Raw genomic sequence first — 22,520 nt, 5'->3', positions numbered from 1 at the left:
TGAATTCTAACTAATTCTTCGTAGTCTTTTGAAAGGAGTGTACATAACCTGTTATAAACACAAATTAAGTAATATTAACATTTGACATACATTAGATTATTTATCAATAAGGATGTAAGTTTTTCAATCGTAGTCCTCTTTGTCTGCAACCTCCAAAGATATTATAATATCTTTGGCAACCTCCATCTAACATAAAAGTTGTATTTCATTGTTAGTAAGCACTAAACATTTTGGGACGGAAATAGAAAATGGAAAGGAAAATGGAAGAAAAAATTTATCAAACTGAGTTGGCTCCTCCTTCACCAAGTTAATTCTGGTGGATAGTAATACGAACAAAGCCATCAATCTCCACGTGTCCTGGATAGTTCAAAGGCCAATTTACATCCACTTCGACGCAGTGGCGGCTCTTGACTAGAGTTCTAATATTATAAAATATGGCATTTTTGATTATTTATAACAGAAAAAAAAATTTTAATGATAATTTTTGTATAAAAATTTTCAGGAAATTTCAGTTTGGCCATTTCGCCGCACGGATTTCCTGAACATCTTCATACAAAATAATCAATTTTTCTAAAAAAAAATAAAAAATCGTTTTCAGCCACTACACAAACATCAAAAATGCCATTTTTTGTAATATTAGCACTCTAGAAACCCAAAAGTCACGAGCCGCCACGGCTTCGACGGATGACCTTACTGCGATGACATCCCTGACCACGCCGGGAAGAGATAAACTAGGTCTCATACTAATTCCAAAATAACCCCAACTTCCTTCACCTCCAGGATTATCTCTACTCGACTGAATCTAGAAGAGGAATGGCCATTTCATCTCTTGTCATGACTCTACTCGCGAAAGTGTGATATGTGTATTTATAGTCCACTGCCTATAAATATACCACCTCTAGAGAATATTGCAATTTCGACCCTCCCGAATTTGCATTTTCCTCTAGGTAGACGCTGCCACAATATGCGATGATATTGTTCCCAGGGAATCAAGTTGTTTTCTTATGACCCGTGACATCTTCACATACTATGACTACGAATTTTAAGCGTTCGTTAATGCTGAATTTATGTTTTTTTAAATATTTTTTTAAAAGGAAAGGGAGGAGACGAATTTACAATACATAAAATATAATTTATGATTTTCAAAATTATTTATGTTATTTATTTTTAGGGTGTCCATCATCAGGGCAGATGTGCCCACACATTTGCCCTGATGATGGACGCTGTAACGTTGTGCAAACCGTTGGCTAAAGAAGGAGTTAGCGCATCAAGGCATAACACCCCAAAAACAAATAACAAAAATTACAATAAATAGGTGGAAGTTAATAGAGACACTTTTACATTGGTATTTTGATATCAAAATTAAAGGTTTCACATACAAAACAGTACAAAAATGGAAGTTAGGAAAAGTGAGGTTAGTAGAAGTTATAAAAAGGTAGAAAAAGAAAGAAGAAGCAAAACACGGAGTTCTACACGGCACCTTGGTCCTCGATTAACTGCTCCGATATTGGATCAACAGATGTTGAAACAACAACAATTTGGATCAACAACAGTTGGTGATGATTTCTTATTCCATCTAAAAAGCATATACTAACTTTAGCTTTTCATTTAAATATTTAATTAAAAGAATAAATAATATTACTAATAAATTACCTGTTTAATAGACAGCTGAACACACAAATCAATATCCTGAGAAAACATACGACTCCTGCCACAGCAAATAGTTCCATCACAGCCATCCCGAAGGATGTTTCATCTTTCGATATTTCATATTCCTAAGGTTCAATAATAAATAAATAACAATTGTAGTTGTAGCTTTGTAAACAACACAAATAAAAGACATTTATCATAGCTTTTTTTTGGCCCAAATGAAAAAAAACTTCAATTTTTAGTGGCGATTGTGCAGTGAAGTCTCATAAAAAAACTACGGCGAACAAGACTTACTTGGATTATAGTATTACAGTTTGAACAGCGCCCAATTCTCTACTGCACAGCAAATAAATCCGTATTTCGAATTCTGCACATTTCAATACAAATCAAATTCACGCCACAGTTTCGCCCGAGACAGACTTTTTTCTTTATATTAATAGAAAGAAGATAATTAGATAGATTTGCCTTACAACAAGGTGTTTGCTTTCTGTGAAATTATTTCAATGTGGCTATATGTATCCCACCAGGCTAGTAGTATATTATATAAAAAATATAAGATAATTATAAATGAAGATAATAATTATTGTCCTCACCATATTGTTTATTGTCGCATTCACCAAATTGGAATTATTGTTCAATGTCTCATTCACAAATTTGGTATTATCGTTTAATGTCTCATTCACCAATTTGGTATTATTGTTTAATGTCTCAGTCACCAATTCGGTAAAATCGTTAAATGTCTCATTCGCCAATTTGGTATTATTGTTTGGTGTCTCATTTACAAATTTGGTATCATCGTTTAATGTCTCATTCACCAATTTGGTATTATTGTTTAATGTCTCAGTCACAAATTTGGTAAAATCGTTTAATGTCTCATTCACCAATTTGGTATTATTGTTTGGTGTCTCATTTACAAATTTGGTGTTATCATTTAATGTCTCATTCACCAATTCGGTAATATCGCCTTCCTTTTGTAACTCTGCCCTCATCGTCGTTTTCATTATCGAAATATTTGTATTTGCAACTATTCCGGACATTGATTTCCACATATTTGCGCTTAGATCCTGTTTCTCTTCATATCCCGTGTTCTGCAAAAAAGAACCATGCCAAGATTAAAGATTAAAACAAATTTAATTATTAAACAAGGAAAGATTTTGAAATATTTTGAAATATAAATTAATTTTTTAGAAATTTCAAAATACAGGTACATTTAGTTCTCTGAACTAAACATATATTATGACTAAGATTCTCACGGCCATTATTCACAGTACTATCGTGAATCATTTGGGGTTTTATGTCGTGCTTTAACTAATCCAAATCTGACTCGAAGATGGACACTTTGAAACTAAAGGAAGTGGAAGCGCAACACGGCATAACATCCCAAAAACTGGAAAAAATGATGCTCTGTGGAGGAAAAGGAAAGAGAGGATGTTCTGCGAAGGAAAAATGAAGAGGAGTGGGTCGGAATCTGGGGGTCGACGTGTCTAGAATTGACAGACGTATGAATCCATCCCTCCCGGTGCGGTGCAAGGCGATGGGTCGAGAGAGACCCGCTGGAGAGTTCAAAAGGTTTCCCTCAACCAATATCTCCGATCCGGCCCGCCGGGCAGTCCGTTTGATAGATTTCCCTCTTTTAACAAACGGATTGCAATCTTTAGAGCACAGGCATCAGGTAATTTCTTTGAAAACTAGCGTTTTGATATATTCAGCACAAGTGCGTGGTCGGGAAACACACAAAATGCGCACCCAACATACGTTACTGGGAAAATAATTTCTCTTAGGGCCTTTGTCATCTTTGGGGATACAGTGTGGCGGATGTTTTTGAGGAGAGAAAGGCCCAGGGTCTATTTCATCTTTGGGGATGGTGTGTGGCTGGTCTTTTTAAGGGCAGAAAGGCCTCAGGGCCTATGTGATCTTTGGGGATGCTGTGTGGAGAATCTTTTTGAGGAGAGGAAGAAGTGAAAATTGGTCTTGAAAAGACCGATGTTCTAGGAGGGAGTGTCGAGAAAAAGTAAAAAAAGTTAACTCGACACCCAAGGCATAAATAAGGACCCTTATCATTGTCACTGTTCACAAACAAATTATGTATCAAACTGGAAGATTCCTCGCTTAAATACACAAATATTATCTAGATTTTTAACATAAAAAAATTCCGTTTCTAAAACATATCTGAAAAAATATTTCAAGCCAAAATACTTTTTCTTAAATGTTAGATTGTTATATATTTATCCAATTGCAAACCACATGAAAACTTCGTTTTTTTTTATTTATTACTGACCCTAGCGTAAAATATTGTCACCAAATGTACCCACTGTAAGAGCTCCATGGGCGTATAAAATAGTAATATATTATTAAAGTACCAATTTTTAAGCAAAACTAATTTACGAATTAAAATCTGGTAATATTTAATATTAAAACGTAACCGTATCCGATGGGTGCAACGAACAAGCTGCTTGAGAATGCATTATACGAGTATGTCTGTAATAATAATACTATTTGGATGATTTGTGAAAGATCGCCTCAAGGGTGCTGTAATTATGATCTGTCAAGATTTAAATAATACTTATATGAAAATAATATGTTATTAAATTTACCACGCCAGGTATCACAAAGATAGGGATGTCTAGTGACTCTGTAGAATTTAGTATTCTCTTCCGGCTGATGTTGTACCACACGCTTCCGTCCTCAAACTGGACTCTCCTGTTGAAAGTTATTTTTTCTCTGCAATGAAACAATTTTACAATCAAAATATTATGTGTTCTGTTTTTCTTCGGCCATTATACTTCTTGTCTGCAAATCTACCTACTTTAATTGTATGTCTTTTAAAATTCAAAATAAAATCAGTTCAATCTCCTACTACCACAACAGTAAGCGGAAAATGTTGCTTGTGTTTTGATGGAGGACTTAGATAACGACGCCTAAATGGAACCCAAAGTTGATGCCAACTCAGCCATTGACTGGATAGTGGCTGGGTTGGCATCGACTTTGGATTCCATTTAGGCGTCGTAATTCAATTCATCGACTGGCTAAGTCCTCCATCACAACACAAACAACATTTTTTAATTACTGTGGTGGTAATATGAAATTTTCAAATATTGTATGATTATTCGTTACCCGGAAATGTTTATCTTCCTTTTAAAAAAATAGTAAAATCAGTGCTCAAAACCTTAAATTGTAATATTTCATTGAAGATAATAATATTTACAACAACATAATGAGAAAAAGCTCGGACAAGGCTAAAGTCCTGGGTTCAATCCCTAGATTCGACAGAATTTTTTTTCTTACATTTCCATTTCACATTTTTTTGTTTTAGAGTAACATTATATTCAATGATTACAAAATAAAATGACTTCTTAATAGTTGAAATGACTTACGTGTACCCCACCTTGATTTGTATAGGGACGATTTTGGTTGTGTTGTTGTGAATTTTTTCTACAAGGGCGACCGCGTGAAGATATTTCACTGGCGTTTCCTATAAAAAATAACGTCTCCGATACATTAATAATAATCACATAATAACACGAGAATTTTATGAAATATCCACTAAGTGAATTAAATCGAGGACAATAAAAACTAATATTTAATTAAAATTAAATTACGTATCAAAATTTTACTTTCAATAAAACATTGCTACGGCTAAATATTTTTTAATTTCACTTATAAAAGGTAAACAAATATACTGCAGAAAAGCACTAAATCAGAGGTAATATTGTTTAGTGAAAAATATAATATTTAGTCTACAATTTGGTCATATCAGCACTATTGGCTAAGATAATATTTTATGCATAAGTCAAAAACAGAATAAAATCATTAATGGATATCATGCATTTTCCTAAGAAATGTGGATGAAATAATTTTTGGAAATAATCATTAAGTAAGACTTAATACTACTTTGTTCATCTTCTAAAATAAAGAAATTCTAAATAAAACAAAACAAATGTAATAAAAATTATCTAGTCACATCGTAGCTCTTACTTTTACGAGAAAATTATTCATTTATAATTAATTTTTAATAAAAATGTCTTTTTCCGGTTTACCTAACCTAAAATAAACATACATAAATACTTTGTTACAATATCCAAATTGCGACAATCAGTCAAATATAACTGAATACATTATGACATAACTATTACTTAAATTAATTCACTTTTATAACACTAATGTAGGAAACTCAATAGCGAGTGCCGCTAAAACCGAACAAATTACAACTTAGAATAGTAACTTTCTCCAGTTGATCTAATGGGAGTTTCACTCGACATTTTCGTAAAAATTTTTCATATGGTATAAATCCATATGGTTTCAATGTGAAAAATCCGGATACTCGTTACACGGTTGATTTAATGTTAAATCAATATTGAAAGACTACCGAATGACACATATACATATATACATATATTTACATTTTCCATATTTATGTAAAAAATATATTATTAACGGAATTTAATAAACATTCAATAGGTCATAATGTACATGCAACTGTATTTATAATAAAATAAAATAAAAATCAAGAAAATATGCTCACAATGTCCTCAGCGTTCAATACTGATAACGGTTTGTCCAAAGATGTGGTTTCTAATAGTCCGTTGTTACTAAGATCAAAATCGTTCTGTGGTTGTGATGTGCTGAGGTTGTATCCGGTATCCTGTAAATAACATGCCATATATATTTATAGAAAACATGCTCACAATGTCCTTAACGTTCAATACTGATAACGTTTTGTCCAATGACGTGGTTTCTAATAGTCCGTTGTTACTAAGATCAAAATCGTTCTGTGGTTGTGATGTGCTGAGGTTATATCCGGTATCCTGCAAATAACATGCCATATATATTCATAGAAAACATGCTCACAATGTCCATAACGTTCAATACTGATAACGTTTTGTCCAATGACGTGGTTTCTAATAGTTCGTTGTTACTAAGATCAAAATCGTTCTGTGGTTGTGATGTGCTGAGGTTATATCCGGTATCCTGCAAAACTGGAAATAAATACTCTGATCTGGGAGATATATTTCATCTTAAAAATAATCAATATAAATATTGTTTATTTCAATTCTTTTATAGATCGAGACACAAATAGACATCTATAATTTCCGCAATATATATATTTTTATTTTTATTTTGAATATCTATTTATGTGAGACTTCTTATCATTTTTACTAATGTATCTTATTTTATTATATGCTTTTGTTGTAACATTTAATATTTTTTTCTTTTTTCGTTGTATTATGTTTCCTTTATTGTTTTAATTTTGTAGAATCTATAATAACTGTGATACTCTACTATTAAACTTTGTGGTGTGTAAAAGCCCATTAGGGCGTGTAATAATAATAATAAATAAAACAACATGCCATATATATTTATATATACATATATATATTTACACATATTTTTAAACACACATATATATATATTTAAAAACAAAAACAATATATATATATACACATTTATAGAAAACATGCTCACAATGTCCATAACGTTCAATACTGATAACGTTTTGTCCAATGACGTGGTTTCTAATAGTTCGTTGTTACTAAGATCAAAATCGTTCTGTGGTTGTGATGTGCTGAGGTTATATCCGGTATCCTGCAAAACAACATGCCATATATATTTATATATACATATATATATTTACACATATTTTTAAACACACATATATATATATTTAAAAACAAAAACAATATATATATATACACATTTATAGAAAACATGCTCACAATGTCCATAACGTTCAATACTGATAACGTTTTGTCCAATGACGTGGTTTCTAATAGTCCGTTGTTACTAAGATCAAAATCGTTCTGTGGTTGTGATGTGCTGAGGTTATATCCGGTATCCTGCAAATAACATGCAATATATATTTATAGAAAACATGCTCACAATGTCCTTAACGTTCAATACTGATAACGTTTTGTACAAAGACGTGGTTTCTAATAGTCCGTTGTTACTAAGATCAAAATCGTTCTGTGGTTGTGATGTGCTGAGGTTGTATCCGGTATCCTGCAAATAACATGCCATATATATTTATAGAAAACATGCTCAAAATGTCCTTAACGTTCAATACTGATAACGTTTTGTCCAATGACGTGGTTTCTAATAGTCCGTTGTTACTAAGATAAAAATCGTTCTGTGGTTGTGATGTGCTGAGGTTATATTCGGTATCCTGCAAATAACATGTAATATATATTTATAAACAGACATACATATATATATGTGTGTGTGTGTGTGAGTATAAATATGTGTACAAAAAAAAATCACATTTGACATTTTAAATAAACGAAATGAGACTACTTGGTTTTAAGTAACTTTATTGATATATTTTACTGTCTACCGGTTTCAGTATCTCCGTACCATCATTCATCATAACAGTCCTGATGGTACGGAGATACCAAAACCGGTAGACAATAAAGTATATCAATAAAGTGACTTTAAACTGGATCGGACAATGCCATGTGGCACTGAAAACGAGACCGGTTTCGCCCTCTTCCGGACACCGTGCTTCAAGTTATCCTCCTTTACCGTCATGTATGTCAGTAGAGCTTCCTCCTGAGTTCTGAGATCCCCAGATTTCTTCACCTCCGGTAATTACTTTTACTGAAGCGAACTGGGTTTGTCTTCCGATCAATCATATACTCACGGTTGTTGTGACATGTGGCTTCTTAGGCCAAACCTCACCTCCAAGCAGGCATTGTAAAATGGTTGTTATAAACCAATGTTTTACATTGCCCATTTGAACAGTAAATAAGAAGATATATGTAAATATACATTATTTTATAATCTGCAATGTGTTACTTTAGATAATACATCCCAGACCAGGGAGTGCCGAGATATGGAGCTGACACCATCCATATTCGGATTACCCCGTTTAGATACATTCTAATATAAATATTAAGATATACAATACACATAATGGATATTCGTTTGGTTATGGTTGATAGTTTTATTATTGAGAGCTATCATTTCATTGTTGATTGGTACTGGGAACCCAAATATGTTCTTGTTAGGTGCACATTTCATTGTCTGTTGAGATTTCGTTTGAAAATATTGTATTGAAAAACCTGCCCTAGTTGAACTTTTAATAATAATAATAATGATTGGATTATTTATATAGCGCCGTTTTCGTGAGAAAATCACCTCAAGGGCGAATTCATAACAACTGGAATACTTGGGTGAATAACGTTTGTTTATTTAAAAGGTCCTTGACCTCGTAAGATTTTATGAATTCCTTTGCGGAGATGTATCTATTTCACTATAAGCAAAAATTTTATAAGGGGAGTAATTCTGAGTTCATAATCGTTCGGTATTATTTTGATTTTTCATAGTGCCGGTAGATAGCAAGGATTTAGCTAGTTTCAAAAAGGTACTTAATGCTCACTTGGATTTTGAAAGTAGGTATCTTGGAGATCAGTATAATTTGAAGTAAGTACCAATAGATCGAGTTGGGTGTTTGAAAATTGGTTAATATGACAGACGAACATTAGATATACGTGCGGTATAATACATGTTACCTAAAAATCAGCTGTTTTCTCCGTTTGGGATGAATGTTTGACATCAACTTGTATGAAAACAATAGATACCTAGAAAATATCATCCTGACCTACTGACTTATATTCAGTTAAGTATTGCGCTTTATACACACTTTTAGAGATAACATTTCTGCACTTGCAGGAATAGAAATGGGCAATCAATTAGATTCTTGGATTGTGAAAGTAGGTATCAGGAAGATTGTATTAATTTTGAGATGGATATTTAAAGTAGATATTTGCGTTTGACACGATTCATGGTAGTAGTTATTCTGAAGGTTGGTCACAGTGAGAATAGGTACTAGAAGTTTTGCTAGATACTTGAAGGTTTTACCTAATTTTGATGTGGATATTTAAAGTAGGTATTTGCGTTTGGGTCGATTTGCGGTAATAATTATTTGTTTGTGGCAGGTATTTGAAAATTAGGTAGTAGGTGCTAGTTTGACCTAATTCGTGGAGGTAGGTATTCGTGATAGAAAACATATTTATATGTGAAGAGGTAGAAATTTGTACCATGTAATAAGAATCATATGTACCTAACTCATGGGATAGATCTAATTGCTGAAATTTTCTCAACCAGAGAAACGGGACCGATTTTTAATAACCTGTTATATAAGGAATTATGCAATATTATGAGGTGTTCGTTTTGTTAGTATATCTTCCCTCGTCTCCCGGCAGCTCTTTCTTGTGGTATCTGGAATTAAATAATTTGGGTTTTCAACTTACCGACTTTGAATTTGTGCAATTATTCCTTTCGGGTTGACTATTCCGCAGCCAAGTGGGGGAGAAGGTTGTACCCAAAATTACTATCCTCCTTACATTAGCTTAAATACTTCACATATCATTTTACTATTTCACGTATTCCTGCGCAAATTTTTAATACATGAGCTACCATTTAAATAAAAAGTGAACAACTCGTTGATCTCAGGAATAAAGATTTTATCAAAAAGATAATATTCCTTGCCTAAACAAAAATACCGATACGGGGCGACATGTAGCTGGGGGGGGGGGGGGGGGGTTCCGTTTACAGGGCTGATAGTTAGTGGTGTTGCAATGCGCATTTATACATAATAATATCTATGTATGTAATAATTTTTTTTAAATTAATACATGCGATTTATAGATGAAGCCGATACTATAATTTGAACCATTTAATAAATACGACAAGGAGAAAAGCATTATTATTGTGTACAATAATATTTTAGTACACCTCTTTCGAGAAAGCGGATAACGAATAATACAGTATATATCTATAATTATGCTTTAATATAAATTTGTTGTTCTTTTATTTGCATTCCGGGAATCCTGTTGCGGATTAAATAGTATATAGATTAAACAATTCATATTACATCGATAACTTATGTTGGGCCGGTTTGGTGTAAATACCTAAAGGACGCTTATATGAATAGTAAAGTTATCTTGTCCATGCAAAAAAATGATTCTATTAAAGTTTAAATTAAAATAATTCATTGCTTTGAACAAGCACTAAGCGATGTGCGCAATTTGACTATAATACTGTCTAAGTACATCTGAGCTACAGTTAGTTTCGGCATGCTTTTGTAGTCGGTCATACAGGGTGCGCCAGAGAAACTTACTTATTTGAAAGTTCAATAAAAACAAAAGCACTGTAGTTATTGTTGTAATTCTTTTTTATTTGAAAATGCAATGTACCAAATTTTTTTTCATACTGTCTTAAAAATTACATCTTTTAAATGGCGACCCTCATCGCGCATACACTGGTTAAGTCGTTTTTTGAAGTTCTCGTCCACTCTTCTCAGCATATCAATCGGAATATTGGCAATAGCATCGCAAATGTTGTTCTTCAGGTGATCTATGGTCCGTGGTCGATCGACATAAACAAGGAATTTCAAATAACCCCATAAAAAAAATCACATGGAGTCAAATCCGGAGAGCGCGCCGGCCATGGGAGATCGCCTCGGAGAGAGATGAGGCGGTTGGGGAAATGTTGTTGCAGCAAATTCATTGAGTTTCGTGCTGTGTGTGCAGCATAATGGCAACTGACGAGAATGGGAAACAAACTTGGGGACGTCCTCCTCCAGATGCGCCCCCTCCCGCCCCTCTACCTGCCCAACTCAACGGTCGGGAATTTTTTCAAATAAGTAAGTTTCTCTGGCGCACCCTGTATAATATAATCGTAAATATCGTTTAACGACTTTGTTTATCGGCAATTAGTGAAGAATTGTTGTTTTTCTGTAAAACTTGTCATTTTTATGAGTGATTTGAATTACTGACATTTTAAAAGTTTTATTGTATATTACACTACATCTGTTGTCACAGTGTTATTGTGTCTTTAACAATGAGAGTGAACAGATAAAAACATTTAAAAATATTACTTTTGAACGATTTAATTTTGAAAATTAAACGTTTCTTGGAAGTTTTTTAAAACCTTTTATTATTATTATTTGATCGTTTAACGTTAAATTAACATTTAAACACTAACTTAAATAAATTTTGGAAAAATCTCTTTAAATTATTTAAGTTCACTTTGTATGTTTGGAAACACCCAGTTGCTTGCATGATACCTACCTATTACGCACAGACGCGCTATGCTGGGCGCTGACACGACACACAATTATGATTATTTAAACCTAGCCTACATGACGTCTGGAAGGATAATATGACTGCAAATTGGGATTTAGTTTATATATAGTTATCATATAGTTTAAAAGCCCATAAGACAGAAAAATGCATGGGGTCGTCGGAAGACCCACTTTGTTACGGACGTATTGTTTGGCATCTTGGCCTGTCAAGAGTTAATTTATCTACTTGCCGACTGTAATGTAACTCTAATCTAAAATTATTTCCTGTCTGCCGTTTTTTTCCAATTTGATTGCGACTGTAAAATATCGATTAAATCTTTTCTTAATTATTTTACAAAGAGGTAGTATTTACTATTATTATTTTAAAACAAAAGAGATGGTATTTATTTAGTAATTATTCCTTTTTTATTTTTAAACAAAAGCAGAATGACTAATGTTACTATTCCGAAGCATTGTTTTAAAACAAAGAGATAGTATTGAGTGTTATTATTATTCATTTTAATGTATTAGTTAAAAATTTTCGTAATTTTTTTAGTTGAAACAGCAGTGCCTATGTAGGAGATGAAATTATTATTATTATTTCGAAATATTACTATAACAAAAGAGAAAGTATATATTTTTATTCATCGTTTTACTTTTAAACGAAAGTAGAATGGCTATTGTCACTTTTGCGATTCATTATTTTAAAGCAAAGGTAGAATATTTATTATTATTATCTTATTATTAGCAAAATCACCTCAAGGGCGCTGTACAAATATATAATACACTTTTGCAATGATCTACTAACTATATATGAAGATAATATACAGTACCATACTTACCTGGAAGGTCACTTGAGAAAGTCTCAAATACAACTTCGCTTATTTATGTTTTAGTTTTTGAGAATTTTCCCACCAATTTCTGTTTTTTTTGGGATTGTGTTTCATAATTCAATCACTATTGTTCTTGTCTTAGTAGGTAGGTTTATGTTTGCACTGGATTCCCTTAATCCAATCTTGTTTGTTCGTGTTCCTCATCGTTTTTCCTATTTTCCTCCGGTGATTCTGTTTCTCAAATACGTTTCCATTATCATATGATGTGTGGAAATCTTCCCTTTACTATATTTTATTGAATCTCTCTTAAATCATTTTCATCGTACTATTATTCTTGTCTATATTTCAATGCTTGCCAATATGTCATTCTGTATCCGTTCTTCCTTCCAAAATCTTGCTTTCGTTTTAAATTTCACTTAAATAATATAGCTCCAATGTTTTCCTTTACACCCTTTTGTGGTATTTATGTACTCATTAGTAGTATTCAATATTCAATGTCCTTTTCATCAGTTTTCTACGGCGTTATTTTCTTCTTTACGTTCATCCAAAATTATCTGTCGTTTTTTTCATATCTTTTAAGCGTTTTCTTCGACTTACTCTACAGTTCCTCTTGTACTCTGAGAACATTTCTTTGTTTTGGTTCATCAATTAAAGTTAACGAGTTTTTTTAATCTAAATAATTCTCTTAATCTTAATCTCTATCTTAGGCATGTTGACTAATTGACCAATAAAATATTAATTGGTGACTTTATTAATCCTTTTCTTGTACTGTTTACACGATAAAGTTTTATGGGATAACTTGAAATTCTTTGTCCAAGTTGCACGTGTGTTCCAGGGGTCGTTAATCTTATTGTAATTTACCGCAATTATGTAGTTCAAATATTTAATATTGTTTTTTCCTTTATTTTTCCAGTCTGCTTTACTATCTTCAAATTTCCGGTTGACACTCGACAATATGTATTTCTCAGTTCTTCAGAATCTTCGTTTTATTCCAAATTTGTGTCTTTTTCTCACTGTTCCGATCTCTAAGTGGTTAAATTATGTTTTCCAATATTTATATCTTTTCTACTTCGAGTCATCTGTTATCAGATACTGTCGTTTATTTTCCTTAAACTGATTTCCGGACTTGTCATTGCATTGATGGAATTATAGCTCAAGTGTTGTCGATCTCACTCCACACAAGGATCTATTTGTTTATATTAAGATGCATTGAACTCTCCGAAACCGTGAGATAATTCTAGCCATCCATCATCCCTTTGTTCATCAAAGTCGTCTCTGATAGGTTGTTATATCATACGTCATAGGTTGTCATATCATATAAAGTTTTTTGTAGACCGATAACCTTAGTCAGATGTCGCTGGTATACTTAGTCAGATGTCACTGGTATACTTAGTCAGATGTCGCTGATATACTTAGTCAGATGTCGCTGGTATACTTAGTCCGATGTCACTGGTATACTAAGTCAGATGTCGCTGGTATACTTAGTCCGATGTCGCTGGTATACTTAGTCAGATGTCGCTGGTATACTTAGTCCGATGTCGCTGGTATACTTAGTGAGATGTCGCTGGTATACTTAGTCCGATGTCGCTGGTATACTTAGTCAGATGTCACTGGTATAGTTAGTCCGATGTCGCTGGTATACTTAGTCAGATGTCACTGGTATACTTAGTCCGATGTCGCTGGTATACTTAGTCCGATGTCGCTGGTATACTTAATCAGATGTCGCTGGTATACTCAGTCCGATGTCGCTGGTATACTTAGTCAGATGTCACTGGTATACTTAGTCAGATGTCGCTGGTATACTGTTTTCTTTTCATTTTGTGATAATAATTTTCTGTTACCAGGGGTGGATATTTCTTGGTATTTTTAACATTTTCCGTCTAATGTGGTGATAGTAAGAGATTTTCTTTAAATTAATATATATATGTTATTTTACCAAGAAATTGATAATTATCTCACCTCCTGAGCATTGGATGTTGGACTCCATTTCACAGCAAATAGCCAACACCAAAAAAGCATCACTGGAAAAAAGATTTCCTAGTTTATTTTATCAAGAAATATTTTGTTTATAATACGTTTGTGGGAAAGTTTTAATCAAAGATTATTAGAGAAATCTTAAGAACTAAACAATTTTATTATTAATCCTGAATTTTTATTGTCATTCAAAATAAGCCCATGAAACAGGTTGGGTTAGTTAGGAGTGGGGGGGAATTGAAATGTCACCTGGACAAAATGACGCATTGGTCAAATTAGATACAGACACAATGCACAGACAGGAAGGCACAAAAAGGTTTAACGTAACATAACATAGATAAAAGGAAATTTGTGTTTTGGACTAACATTCTAATTGAACAAAATAGTAACACAGAATGCCATTTTTTGACATGTCTAAGGACGGGTTGCTTCCGTGAATTTGAATTATTCATCAAATTTCAACTTTCATTTTCGGATTCTGTGAAATCCAATTCAAGTTATGTTATTATATCATTATAGGCTAGTTGCTTGATAAAACTGAAATAAAAACTTGAAAATCATCTTTGAAATTCGAAGAATTGTTCAAATTCTCCAAAACCACCTGTCCTATGTATAGGAAAGCGAAATCCTTTTCACAAAATCAACATTAACAGACGTTATATTTTATGAAGGTTGAGAGAATTGGTAATTTTAAGATGTCAAACTTACCTTTCATGCAATGATGATCCATCTTCTCAGCTTCTAAAAAGTACAAAAATAATTAAATTATTGACAGAGAATTATGAAATGTCACATATTTCTTGGACTAATCACCTTAATGCAGATACATTCAAATGACCTTTCAATAATGTTAATGATCCAGAGTGATGACGTTTGCACTCCTATAATAAGCACCTACTTTTTAGTTACTTTCATTTTCATACGAAATTAATTGAATGTTTTCATAGCAAAAGACTTTAATGGGCAGGAATGTGTTTTTGAATAATTTCCTAAATTTAATGTTAAAATTAGTAAACCGCAATAATTTCAATAGTAGCTTGTCCTTGAGCTGCAATTTTGGATGTTTATTTTGAGGTTTAACATTGTCTGTATAAGTTTAGTATCTTCAAAATTAAACAATATGGATATCCAAAAAGACTGAAAAGCTCATAAAAATAATTAAGAAGATATGTGTGTAACAAAAATCTTACTTAAAAATGTGGTAAAATGTTATTCGATTGATAAACGAAAATAAAAGCAGAATAAAGCAGAATTTAAAGCAGTGAGCCCACTGCTACCTTATGTAAATCCTTGGATAAACTATTGCCTGTAGACCTTTACCATCCTCCTCTTGATATAAATATTCCATTTATTAACAACACTTATCTTTAAAATGTCAAGTCGCCTTATAATTTTTGTAAAGCAAATTTTCCTAAAATTTCTTATTTCTTTAATTCAACAGACTGGTCTTTTCTGGAAAACACAGATATTAACAATAATGTCAATACATTTTATTCCATTCTTAATGATGCCATTGCAAATTTTGTGCCCATTAGACATAATAAAATTTCTCATTTTCCAAACTGGTTTAGCCCCGAATTGATCACATTAACATATAAAAAGAAAATTGCTCATATAAATTACAAACGATCCAGAATGTCAAGTGATTACAATAAATTTCAATTGCTAAGAAAGGAGTGTTGTAAAATCTCAAAAGTGTGCGATAAAAATTATATTGATAAAATTGAAAATGATATTCGTGTAAACATAAAATATTTTTGGAATTACACTAATTCTCAAAAAAATAATAACTCGGGTATTCTTCCTTGTATGAACTTCAATGGGAAAATTGGTTGTAATGATGAAAACATTGTTAACTTATTCGCCGATTATTTTAAGTCTGTGTATAAAGAGGATATATGTTATGGCCACTTTGCTGTTCGGTAACCTTTTGTTTTAATAAAAAAAATTACTATCCATATTTTCACCTCATGTCACCACTTTTTTATCCTTTGTCAAAGTTTGAAAGCAACGTCGCGACGCAATTCACCACGCGTTTCTAAAAATACCGATTCCTGACGACGCGTCATATTACACAATCCATTACCAGAAAATAAGTATTTTATGTAATTATTCACATTTTTCGTATGCGAATCACTTATTGTCTTATTTTATTGTACACATCATTTTTTTAAATCTAAATTGTTTCACCTGTGGAATGCAAAATCAAAATGCAAGGCCGGTCATATTTTTCTCTACGCGTTTCACGTATTAAATAGTATAATTTTGAAACTAAAAAACTAATTATTAGGTTTCCTGACTTTACACTCGAAGTCCAATAATTCTGAGCACATTTAATTACTTTCCTCGCTTAGGTACTTATCAATAATAATAATAATAGAATTATTTGAATATCGCCGTTTTTTTTTTAAATTACCGTAAGTGCTCTGTAAAAATGTTACTTGCTACTAAGGTGACTGTGATTTATGAATATTATTGCTTGAGTTAAAAGCCTTACAGAATAACCGAAACGTAACGTTCAGCTTGACACACTTAACCGTATTTCCACAAATTTGTAGGTACAAAAAATGTAAGGTTTTAAAAACCATCCTGATGAATACAAAAACTGTCAATATAAAACAGCTCGGCAACGAACACAAAGCACTCACACAAACGCAAACACGTCAAGAATGCATGGGTTTGACCATCTGCCAAATGAATGCTGCCAGATTGCTAATTTTAATTAAACTTTATTTTATTTAAAAAATCTTAATTTTTTTTAAACTCGAGAAAAAAATACAACTATAAATTTTTAAATCAACTAACCGCTGTTTCGCCGCAGGACTCGAACACACCCTTTTTATTCTGAATATTGACATGGCCTGACTTACCAAAGTACCTATTTGATTCACACGATTGTACCATGTCAGCCATCCCCGACTATTAATTCTCTTTTACACTCCTTTCATCGTTCAGTGGAAGACACTCTCGCTCTGGTGAAAGACCATAATTCCGAATTGAAACGTTGCTTGAAATGACTAGCCGTATTTGGTAACCAGATCTCATTATCTAGGTACTTCCTCACCTTCCACTCCTTCCCTTAGCCATACGACATACCCCAATTCATCATAATAACTGTCTAGGTATATCGGGTTTTGGTAGTTTGTATTGTGAGATACAAATATCAATATTAAAAATAATAATCAAAAGCATGTTCCTCTTTTAATTAACGCGTTTAGTCATAAACTACATTCCGTTGAATATGCGAATAAATTTCAAATAAATGAAGGTACTCAGATCTAAGGATAACAATTACAAATCGGTTTTATCGACGCAATGATTATGATAACGCATTATGGATGGAATGATAATAATATTCGTAGAAAATTTTGATGTAATTGAACTAACCACATCAGTCATGAAATACCTAATGATTAAACACCAAAATACTTAATTATACCGGGAAATTAAACCCTGAATCATCAGTTGGAAATACCAACGACAATTTTAACCACTGCCATAATTAGGAAAACTTTAAAAGGGATTAGCAAATAATAATTTACAACAATTTACTTGGAAATGAATAGAGACATAGGATAATAAAAATAGAAAGACTTAATTTTTCACTTAAGTCGTCTGTAAAGTTGATAATGCCATCAGAAGGCGAAACAGCGGTCATGCGTAGTAATAATTACAACTACCAGAACTGGTTTGTAAAAATAATTAAAACTGTTTTTATAAATTTAATAATCATTCTGTTAAATAATAAATTTCTAAAACTTGAAATGGAGTTCTACAAACTAAACTCAAAATAAAAAAAATCAAAAACTTAAATTAGTCATTTTAAATACATGTAGGATAACGAAAGATTTTTTTAAATATTAATGTTGAGGGATCAGTAGGATTTATAGGCCCTGTTAGATGCTGTTAGAACTTAATGAATTATTTTTCCATTTGATCTCTGGTGAGTTGACGTGTTGTTCTTGTATTGTTTTGTATTTGTTTTGCTTATATAATGCACTTGCATAATTTTTATTGACTAGATGATCATTTGTGGAAAAGTGTATGGAAGGGTTTAGTTTTTCCTATGGGGATGATTTAACCCGTACATAAAGTCGGAAAAAGAAATGGAGTTATATAAACTAAACTAAAAATCAATAAATCAAATAAATTTATTGCGAAGGTTCAAAGTACTGTACTGTGATAATATATTCAATAATACTTGACAATATTTTAAGATTTTTTACCTGTAATTGAGTTAACTATTGTTAGAAGTCAGATTAAAGCGACTAAAAAAACCCATCTGCAAATAACTTTTTCGACTTTTGTTGAATATTGTACGTACGTACCTAACATTGGCGCGCTTTTACAATTACAACGAAATGGCACGGCATCATTTGTCTCATTTTTAACTATTATTATTTAGTTTGTAGGAAAGAGCGATGAAGCTTTTCGAAATACTTGCTAAAACAGCTGTTGAACACGAGAAACAACGCGTGGCACGGCGTTGTCGCTTATTTCACCTCTATACTGCGGACAATGACGGAGTGTGGAATTTTTTTTTTTTTAATTGATGAAATTTTACCGGACAGCAAAGTGCCCATTACATTTTCTACTCCAAATGTGCTAAGAAATAGCCGGTTAAAGTTTATCGGTATACACCCAGTATATATTTATTTAAATAAAAACGGCACAACATGTGCCATGTGACGAATAAATTTTTGTCACAAATAAATTTAAGTTATAAAATAAGCATGCCCAAAGACAAAAAAAGTGTTGACAAACGTGGGTTGCAACAAAAGAAGTGAGAAATGCGTGGTAGAGTGACTGGTCCTACGAACTCATATTGGAGGACAGCCAATACCGAGAAGGGAGAGGTGGGTTGTTTATTAATACTGGAGAGGGAGAAACAGGTCGTTTTTTTTTCATCCGTATCGTTCTGTCTACCTTGTATTTTATAACACGGCTGGACTCCGTTACTTTTTCGGGGGTTTATTTAGTAAAACTTAGTTTTAAAATAGCTAGTTAATGTCACGGACGTGTCGAAACCGGTCGCTTATTAATAAAATGTATACGTAACAAATGTATATTGGAATAATAAAACTCATTAAAAACAAAAATGTCTATAAATTGTTACATAGTGAAGGCCAAATAAATACAAAAAATCTCATTTCTACTGGCATCATTCCTCTGCTAGTTTCATGCCTCACTGCCATAGATCAGGTTTGGTACTAGCACTCAACTCAACAACAGACAGATTAGTCATTTGATCACAGACGGCAGATAGGAATGCTATCATTGTCAGTGTATCACAGTCGAGAAAAATGCCTAAAGTGCGCCCAACAATTACATACAGTTGACAATCTCTCACATGAGAACGGGTCAGTCTTCGACTCGTTCTTCTATTCAACGGAATGGTAGGCCGGCCTCTATATTTTTTCCCTTCTATAACACTGGTCTCTTCAAGAACGAGATTAATTCATTTCTTTATTCCAAAAGACTTTTCACACAGCATCCCCGAAGATAAAAAAGATTGTAGGGAAAAATTTGCCCCGGTTTAAACTTACCTTTTAAAAATCCTGGAGAAAATTACTTCTGCACAAAACCAGTCAATTGAATTTATATAAATTGGTTGCAAAACGTTAATCTGCAAACAGACAAATTACTGAACTGAAGCCAGATTGTTTCGTATTCTATCAAACATTATCACACTAAGTTAGCCCTTATCTCATTCCATAGAGATTAGTTTATCACGAATCTCTCATTAAAGAGATTAGATTAAAATAAAAACTGTCTATCTTCGCAACACTTTCTTCAGGGGTACCCCAAGGATCCGTTTTGGGTCTACTTCTCTTCATCCTTTTTCCAAATGATGAATTCTAAAAAACGTCAAAATAATCGAGTCATTCGGTCTTTTGTCCCACTGCTTCATTGACGATTAGCAAGTTTATTTGAACTGCGCTCCAAATAAAATCACAAGTTTAAAATTAGCAAATTTACCGGTGGAGGTGGGAATGACGAACAGAGAGGCGAAATTGGCGATTGACGGGAATTTGGTTTTATGCGGGCTGGCGGAGTTTTTGGCGTGACTGAAGCCGGATTTTGCTTGGAATATTGGTTATTTAAAAATAGTGTTTTATTTCTAGCTAGTGATAGTGGTACTTAGTAGTTTTTCAAACGAGTTCGTCGTTCCTCCCAACACGGCGTATTTTCCTGGGCTGTTTGTCCACAGAAATTAGAAAAAATGCTGCCATGGTTGTTGCAAGCATTTCTTTAGTTGGATGCGCGATCGGTGTTAAAAACAAGCCCTGAAATTGTGCCGGGAGCCACGTTGTCATCGTTCTGCTCATTTTTTTATTTATTTGAAATACATACATATGACAGATTAACAGAAGAAAAACATATGATTCTAAAAACTAATTACAATCAAATATTTTCATTTTAACGTGACTACCCAATTCAATAGAGAAAAACGTTTCTCGTGTTTGAATTGGGGAGTAGTACCATTACAGTTTACATAAGGTAAAGAAAAGAAAGAAAGCTTTTATTTATAAAGTAAGAAACAAACAAATATATAAGGCATGATAACAAAAGTTTAGATAATGTAATAGACTAATATTGCAGTTACTAAATTAGATTAACAATAAATGTAAATAAATTTACGAATATGGATGTAGTAAAATAAAAATAATATTATTACATTTTGATTGATAAGTAGACGGTAAGTACATCGAGTTATTCTATTCAGTTGGAATAAAGCAGAGCTGATAATATTGCAAGAGTAGGTACATAATAAATTGCGACAATAAGCTATTATTAGTTCGAATGCTGATATAATATTTCAAGAGGATATGTTAAAAAAAGAAAAATTTATTCATATATTTTTTTTGTTGTTGTTAATTAATGATGAAATAAAATAATTAATTATCAACTAAGTATGTACTATTAAAATTTGCATTTGATCACTTATTACTAATATTTACATGTAATTAAAAGATACGTAAAAATTCGTTCTATGAAATTAAAACTTATAATCATTATTGGGTTGATCAAGTAGTTGTTTTATTTATGATTTAAAGGTTTTATAATTTTTTTCAGATTTGATTTTATATAGGAGTGCATCAAATTTTTTTATACTTAATTATAATGGTGTTGAGAAGCACTCATTTTTAATGTAGGGATTTCTAAGTTGCCACGTGATTTTGATTTTTGGAAATGTTATTGTAGTATTGAAATGATCTTTGAGAGTTTGTAACAATGAGTTCTTTTTTAATATATTGTTTAGACTGAAAACCCTAAAAGAGTTAATTAACTGCGTCGTTGGAAATATAGATGGTTTTCGTAGGATGACTTTTAGAATCAACCTCTGTGCCTTTTCTTCAGGTAAGAGGTTAGTTTTGAAAGACTCCCTCCCCCGCACGATTATATCATACGTGTGCAGTTGGTTGAGAGAGATTGGAGACGGTTTGCCGCCTGTATTCCATGACACGATGGGTGGACCGTTACCATGATTCTAGAAGAGGTCATGTAAGAGCACGCTTGGAAGAGACTACTACCTGCAATCCTGAAGAACTCGCGTTCGTAAAATCCTTATCTTTTTAATGGCTTAGTATGCCAAATATATTAATTATTAGAATCATTTTGTTTTTATTTTATCAACAATTTTTCTAACGAAAAACGGTATCGTCTTGTCCCACGAATCTTGAGTTCAATTACGTAATCTCACGCCTTGATTACTGCAACGGCATTTTTATGCCAGGCTTCCAAAATATGAAATTAAAAAACTTCAAACAGTGTCTAATGCAACAGCACGGTTCATAACCGGGGTCTCTAGATATAAACAACTTCGTAACCTTCACTGGCTCAAGTGCCCTGAAAGAATCCCGTACAAATTGTGCTGGATGTTGTTTAAATCCATCAATGAAATGACCCCACTCTACATTTTTGAACTATGCGTCCCGGAAAACACTGGTCTCAGGCAGTCAACTCTTAGATCAGCAACATCATTAGCTGTAGACAGACTG

The 22,520-nt window shown here is 32.7% G+C and overlaps 1 protein-coding gene across 1 annotated transcript; it reads right to left on the bottom strand.

Moving 5' to 3' along the window:
* Nucleotides 1-1,321: 1,321 nt before the first annotated feature.
* Nucleotides 1,322-6,543, bottom strand: LOC149419396 (uncharacterized). The gene is made up of 7 exons (XM_089637811.1): nt 6,499-6,543; nt 6,173-6,292; nt 5,025-5,122; nt 4,245-4,371; nt 2,244-2,738; nt 1,654-1,775; nt 1,322-1,576 (listed from the first exon to the last, which is right to left on the bottom strand). The coding sequence occupies exons 1-7, from the start codon at nt 6,505-6,507 to the stop codon at nt 1,513-1,515; spliced, it is 1,035 nt and encodes a 344-aa protein (XP_089493937.1). The 5' UTR covers nt 6,508-6,543; the 3' UTR covers nt 1,322-1,512.
* Nucleotides 6,544-22,520: the final 15,977 nt, after the last annotated feature.

The sequence above is a fragment of the Hesperophylax consimilis genome, chromosome 12 (assembly GCF_061612785.1).
Source record: "Hesperophylax consimilis isolate HC1 chromosome 12, BYU_Hcon_1.0, whole genome shotgun sequence".
In the NCBI taxonomy this organism is placed as follows: Eukaryota; Metazoa; Arthropoda; class Insecta; order Trichoptera; family Limnephilidae; genus Hesperophylax; species Hesperophylax consimilis.
This window is presented reverse-complemented; position numbering and strand designations above follow the sequence as displayed.

Coding starts and splice junctions, on each gene's coding strand:
- LOC149419396 (XM_089637811.1), bottom strand. Junction 1,776..2,243: donor ATGCGACAATAAACAATATG/GTGAGGACAATA, acceptor ATTGAACCTTAG/GAATATGAAATATCGAAAGA. Junction 1,577..1,653: donor TTCAGCTGTCTATTAAACAG/GTAATTTATTAG, acceptor TATGCTTTTTAG/ATGGAATAAGAAATCATCAC.